The 7439-nt window shown below is 33.1% G+C and overlaps 1 protein-coding gene across 1 annotated transcript; it reads left to right on the forward strand.

Moving 5' to 3' along the window:
- The first annotated feature begins 2415 nt into the window (after positions 1 to 2415).
- Positions 2416 to 5346, forward strand: LOC142530978 (ADP-ribosylation factor). Its single transcript, XM_075636938.1, has 7 exons — positions 2416 to 2554; positions 3794 to 3963; positions 4126 to 4196; positions 4383 to 4502; positions 4788 to 4906; positions 5004 to 5085; positions 5173 to 5346. Exons 2-7 carry the CDS (start codon positions 3816 to 3818, stop codon positions 5176 to 5178), a joined length of 546 nt encoding a protein of 181 aa, XP_075493053.1. The 5' UTR covers positions 2416 to 2554; positions 3794 to 3815; the 3' UTR covers positions 5179 to 5346.
- Positions 5347 to 7439: the final 2093 nt, after the last annotated feature.

The raw sequence follows: 7439 nt of genomic DNA on the forward strand, positions 1-7439 counted from the left end.
GTTAGACATCGTATAATCGAAACCGGATTAAAGAACGGATATCGTATGGAATTGTTATGATTTTCTGAATTGATTTGATTGAGATTGATATCAGATTGGTGTTGTTATTGATTATGAGTTGGGATAATTGATATCTGTTGATATTGTATTGACGGAGATACTCAGATTGTTCCGTTATGCCGTTGATTTTGAGTTAGATTCAGATTGATCAGATTCATTATTGATTTGAGCAGTATATTGATATTGTACTATTGATATTGTCATTGCCAGATTGAGTGTTGAGAAACTTTGAATTCCAGACAGGAACGGCGTCAGAACTGCAATAAAAGAAAAGTTCGAGTAGGATATACTTGAGTTTCCCTAAATCACATACTTATTGTTATTACTTATATTGATTTGAATTGATATGCTTGTTCTATTGATTTATAGAAGCATGTATTAGTTGAGTAGTATACGAGTGATCTTGTGACATAGCTGCCGATAGTGATGGAATCGTCACTGGCACATTGCACGTTGTCACAAGATAGTGAATTGGCGATAGTGCCACAGTCTGTGACGGATAGGTCAAGACACTGAATGGTTGGTTATATCGATTGAATAGAATTGGAGTTTCTTCTATTACTGAATTCGTTATAAGAATGCCAACGTCTGGAAACCGGGATCCCTAGACTAGGATTGAGTCTAGTCTGAGCCGTGGAGTCACGAGTCTGATTGACAGTCTTATATCGATTATGTTTTCAGATTTTGATACATATTCCTGATATCTGTTTATGCTTTTATATTGATTATATGATTGCATGTTTCGTTGATTTATACTGGGATATATATCTCACCGGAGTTATCTGGCTGTTGTCGTGTTTGTATGTGTGCATGACAACAGGTGAGACAGGTTCAGGGTCGAGGAGATGAAGAGAGATCGTGATTAGAGTGGAGACTACGGACTTTGATTAGAGATATGGTTTAAACACTTGATTTGTAGTCGTTAAACCTTAGTTTGAATGATTGTATATAGTACAAGACTTGTACTTTAATACTGACATGTATATTAGAATGTATTTCATTACGTTCCGCATTTCATACTGTATAAAAAAAAATTTAGACCATGTTTATTATAATTGATTAAGTTGTCCCAAATGATGATTAAGAGTATGATTAGCGTCCGGGTCCCCACAACTTCGTTGTCATCTTTCTATATTTCCAACCACACATCTATAATAAAACCATGTTTTCAATTTATTTTAGTTGAACGAGATGTTTGTTACAACGAAGTTTTAAGTCAAAATTGAGACTTTGGTATCACCATACACATGAATCAAATTTTTGAATTGCATTTTATTAAAAGCCAATATCGATCCGGAATTGTTTTTGTGACAATAGTTATATGGAGCGTTTGGCAAAACCATAATGACGTGGTTTGGAACGAGAAATGTAAAAAATCAGCTTCGTTTTACTATGGAGATTTGCATTCTTTGGCCTGGGGCTACTCAACGGGCTGCACATCACCCTATCTCCCACTTGCAGCCTACTTTACCTAGATGGAGTGCTCCCCAAACGACTCAGTTAAAGTGTAATGTGGATGCAGAAATCTTCAACAACCCCTTCACATGGGCTATGGACGTTTGATACGAAATTCTTGTGGTATTGTTGTTGCGGCGATCCATGGCTGCATTCCTGGTGTTCATAACCCAACCATTGATGAAGCCTCGAGAATTAGGAAAGCTCAAAGTTGGATTGAAGTTCAGCAGCTTTCAAACGTTATTATCAAACCTGACGCTTTTTTGGTTATTAAAGTTTTACAGAATATCACTACTACATATTTATCTATTTTGACTGTTCATGACGGATTTAAAATTCTTTTCTTTAGCTTTTGTTAGAATATCAACAAATCAAGTCGCTCATGTGTTAGCTAGAGCGACTGGTTCTTTGTTTAGTTTCAAAGGCTGGATTATCCTCACGCCTTGGCTTATTTCTGATGTAATTATAACTAACTTGACATTTTAATTTTATGGATTTTTCACTCCAAAAAAAAGCTAGTATCTTTCTGTACGCATCATGTGCTTGTATAGTTTATTTTTTTAAGTTAAAAAAGATTAGAAATCAAAATTGAAAAAATTATTATTTTCTATTTTTGAAAGTTTTTTAAAAAAGTTTACAAAAAAATAATTTTTTTGCTATACAAAGAAAAAATGGATAGTTTAAGGGATTTTAAATCCGTAAGACAACCAGTATAAATTAATTAATATGATAAAAATAATAATGGCTGCTCAACAAGACAAATCTAAATGGATTCCCCTGAATATTTATTTATTTTAATATAATTTAGTTTGATTTAATTAAATTTAATAGCCCCCTGAATAAAACTTTCCACTTTATACCTCGCAAGGGGTAGTACCGTTATTTAGAGGACAATATGCGGTTATTTAGGCAATTGGAATAATAAAATACCTAAATTAATTTTATTTAATGGCTGAATAGATTTCATGCTCGCGTTATTCTGAGGCAGCTAACTGTACGCACGCTCTCCTCAACATTTCGCTAGATCTATCTCGCTCAGGTACGTACCATCAGGTTCTTATGCGCGCGGTTTGAAGTTGTTTTTGCTGTGGTAAAATCTTCTTCGGATTTCTGTGATTACTGATTTATTGTTGTATTCGAGGTACCGGGTGAAGGAATTTTTTGTTTATCAATTTCTTTTGAATTGGTGTTGTGTTATCTTGTCTGATTCGGATGCAATGATGGGATTAAAAACAGCGTTTCATTATGATCGAGTTAATATTTATTTTGCTAAATGTCGAGTTGTTTCTGTTTCTGATTTTGTTTTGGTTGTGATCTGATCCGATACGTTGTGTGTTTTGGTACGACATTCTGAGAATCTGGATATTCGTGAAATCGCGGTAAATATCTATTGCGGTTGTGTATGAACCAGTTTTTTCAGGTGGATCTGTTTGATCTTATAAATTTTCTGGGACATTTAGTTCTAATTGCTATAGTTTCGGACTTATAAGTTATTGTTTAGTGATTTTACCATTTAGAAGGTATGATTAATTTTCTTTTGACATGTTAGTCTTCACAGGCATTTCACTACCTAATGCATTGAATAAATTTATCGGATTTGGATTTAGCCTTTTTAAATCATGGATTTTAAATGCATCTTAGTTATTTGGATGAATCTAATTAAAGGGGGTTTCAAAATCATCCCCTATCAATTATAATGGATAACCAATACAATTTTAGGTTATTTGAAATACATACTTGATATCATTCTCCAGATTGAATTCCCGATCCATATCAAAATCTGTCCATCCAAATGCAACCTGGCTAAGTAATTCTTAATTTGGTGTTGTGTAATGGCTCCTGGTTTCTTATTTTGCCCATGCTTGTTTGTGTGTCTTGTGATTGATTTTATTGATTGTATATATGATAAACAGTATTATGTTTTGAAACAATATTTGTAACAAGTCTGGAAGTGGGGTATATATTTCAAAGTGTCATATTTGTGACTGCGTAAGTGTTATGCATGTAAAAGATTTCAATAGTTCTATTTTGTGTTGAGATCTTAGATGAATTTGGGAACGGAGCAAATACTGGAATGTTATAGTACATCACTGCTGTTCCTATTCATCCATCATTCTTTTAGAAATTATAAACCTTTTGGTTGTAATGTTCTTGCTATAATTGGTATCGGTATGCTTGTCTGCATATGGTTCTGGTAATATGTTATTTATTAGGATAAATTATGAAACCACTTACACATAATATAATGCATTATATTTTTTGCTCATTATGGTTCTAGGGATTAAAAGCAAGTTAGAGAAATGGGGCTGTCGTTCACTAAGCTTTTTAGCCGGCTTTTTGCCAAGAAGGAGATGCGCATTCTGATGGTTGGTCTTGATGCTGCTGGTAAGACCACCATCCTGTACAAGCTCAAGCTTGGAGAGATTGTAACTACTATTCCTACAATTGGTATGCCTTCTTGATCTTGCAACTGCAGTAGTTCCCTTTTTACTTCTTCTCTCAGCTTCTTTTTCCAATAACCAGTGCAGATGATCTCTATTGCTTTTTTTTATTCCAACTTTAACAGCTTTCTAATATTTCTTTCCATATGGGTCTTGTATTTATCCGCAGGTTTCAATGTGGAGACTGTTGAGTACAAGAACATAAGCTTCACTGTCTGGGATGTTGGTGGTCAGGATAAGGTGGAACCTTCGTTATACTCTTTATGATGAATCTATTGATATTACTTATTTATATGATATAATAGTTTAGCGCATAGTGTACCATTTAATTTCGTTATCTTTCCCTGATGGGATAATTGTTTAAATCATTTTCCATGATCAGTATAACATGGCTATGGAGGGTAACATATTCATTTACTTTTACAGATTCGTCCATTGTGGAGACACTACTTCCAAAACACACAGGGTCTTATATTTGTGGTAGATAGCAATGACAGGGACCGTGTTGTGGAGGCTAGGGATGAATTGCATAGGATGTTGAATGAGGTGACAATTTCTTTGTGCAATCTTTTTGTATCCCATTTTAACTTCTGAGAAATTATTTTTAATAACCTGTGAGGATTAATACTCCGGATGCAAATAGTTTGTTTGTAACCAATTTCATGTCCTGAAAAAATCTTGTTTTCCCCCCTGCTGCTGTTGTGAGCCATTTGAGGAGTGCCTTATAATTGTTTCATCTTGCCCGATAAAATGGCTGCACCATTTATGTTCTTGACAAAAAATGGTTTTTGCTTACCACTTCGGCTGGAATTATGGCTTCCTTTTTTTCAGGATGAATTAAGAGATGCTGTACTACTTGTATTTGCCAACAAACAAGATCTTCCTAATGCAATGAACGCTGCCGAAATAACTGACAAACTTGGCCTGCACTCGCTCAGGCAGCGTCACTGGTAGACATTTTTTAATTCAGTTGCGTTTATTGTCTGTTACTCTACATCCACAATTTCCCTTATAAATGTTATTTTACCTGTTTTTCTTTGCTTCCAGGTACATCCAGAGCACCTGTGCTACCTCAGGGGAGGGGCTTTACGAGGGACTTGATTGGCTCTCCAATAATATTGCTAGCAAGGCAAGTACAATAATACTTTAATTATAAATCTTCACTTCATTTGGTGCTTGATCATTTTGTGACCACACTGGTACAAATTGTTTACAGGCGTAAATCTTTATAAGGAGTCGTTTTGATGGTGGATGCAACTGGTTTTTATCAAGTTTTATACCTGTGGTTTGTGATATTTTGCTTTTAAACTGTTTTGGATCATGTGTAGGAACCTTTCTAATGCATGTACGACCAAATGGTTTGTGTTTTATATATTAGTTGTGTTTTATATATTAGCATAAATTTGCTTCTTTTGTTGTTGCAAGTCATGGCTGGATGCACGGTTTCGATGAGAATGAAGGAGCATCTTAAAATATTTACTCTCAAAATCCTTGATTGTTTGTGGAGAGGAGATGCACGGGATTACCTTTGAATTTGCATAGCTTTATAGTTATATGAAGTGAATTTGAAATATATTTGAATTTTATACATCCAAGAAAGTCAATAAATTTGAAATTAATTATCTTAAATCCATATATAAGTACAACCTTGAAAAGATAAAAAAATCCTTTTAAACCAATTTATATGCACAATTTTTTCTGATAAATGGGACAGAACTCCATTTGATCCTTAAAGAATGATAAAATCCCAATTTTATTTTTTCCTTTGCATGTTCCCACGTCGGTGCTTCATCTTTCCAATAATTAGTCAAAGTTGGTCCTTCAGGCATAAATATTTTCTAAAAATTTCCAAGATAACCATGGAACTATTATTATTATAAAATCCTTGGAAAACACAATTAAAATGATATCAGTGGCTAATTTTTTTTATTCTAGACATGAAATTATTATTATTAACTTATCTTGCATCGAAATTTATTATTTGTAGGTTTTATTCCAATGTTTTCGAATATGTGAAACAAAAAAATCTAACAAATGTTATATATCAAGAATAACCATAAACAAATTAAATTACTAATTATGATTCAAAATACTAGATTCTTAGAAATAGTCTTGGGTTCTTCTAAACTCTCTGGAGATATTAGAGAGTCCAAAAGACGGTACAAAATTATGACAACCAACTATATTATGTATCATGAAAAATTGAAGCAATCCTTGAAAAAAAGAAGAAGAAATTCTTGAACATTGAATGATATTTAAACAAGAATCCAAACCCTATAATAACAACTCAGTTCTAGCAATAGGATCTCGAAAGGAAGGTTACCACAATCATTTGGTAGTGAACCCTTATTACATCAAAGAGAGAATGTCACAATAGTTCAAAAACCTTAATCAATGATGAGAAAGATTATCAATCTTATCAAAACTATCTCAGAAAATAAAATAATATGATGACAACTATAGAAATGATTGGTCTCAATTATCTTCAAGATCTTATCGAATCTTTTGCAAATCTCAAGGTCGTAGATCTGAAAATGAACATAGTTAATAAGGTTTTTTTACCTTCTCAAAAACCACTAAGGGAAATTGTGGAATCCTATGTGACAAACATGAGAGGACCCCAAACACATTTCCAGATTGGTGGAGAATCACACCTGGCTGGAATATAATCAAAGAGGAATCAAATTCTTTTGCATCAAACACGCCATGGGAAGGCTGTTTTAGAACCAATACATCTTTACAGAGTTTTGATTAATTTTGATGTACTAGACTTCAAAAAAATAGAAGATTTCATAGATGATTGGACAACGTCTATGAGAATCGCAGGAGGGCCACTTGATCTCAAAAGATAATGATTTTAAAAATTAGTCTCATGGGATCAATTAAAATCACTCGGGATATGACTTCGGATTAAACCAAAAATTTAGTCATATTCGAAGAATCTCTTAGTGAGATAGTTGAAAAAATGATCACTCTATTTAAGGCACAATTTATGGAGGTGGTGGATTGTTTCAATAATTATGATACAAAGAAGAAAAGAAAAAATACTCAAGTTCTGTATAATCTTGAATTACATGACATATATATAGTATATGAATACATTTTTTGTTCACTAAATATAGATGAAATTCAGGAGTCGAATAAAACACAAAAATGCAATTTGTATTAGCCAAAATGCCAAATCCCTAGAGAAAAATTCTAAAAATGGAATACATCTCTGGCAATCCAGATACTCTGGTCAGAAGAGCTTCTTTTCTTAAATAAAAATTGGCAGAATTGCGTCATTTGACAACATTATAAAAGAACTACAAAAGATTAAGGGATATAAACAAGATTACTCCTTTATGTTATAGAGAAAAAATTTCAATAATTATTGAAAGAAAATCACAAAAGCAGAAAAAAGAGATTTAGTTCTTATCCTTATACCAAAAGTAGAAAAAGTTATTGAAAAATAAGAATAATATGGTCTAGACAAAAAGCCAG

This window comes from Primulina tabacum, chromosome 2 (assembly GCF_025594145.1).
Source record: "Primulina tabacum isolate GXHZ01 chromosome 2, ASM2559414v2, whole genome shotgun sequence".
In the NCBI taxonomy this organism is placed as follows: Eukaryota; Viridiplantae; Streptophyta; class Magnoliopsida; order Lamiales; family Gesneriaceae; genus Primulina; species Primulina tabacum.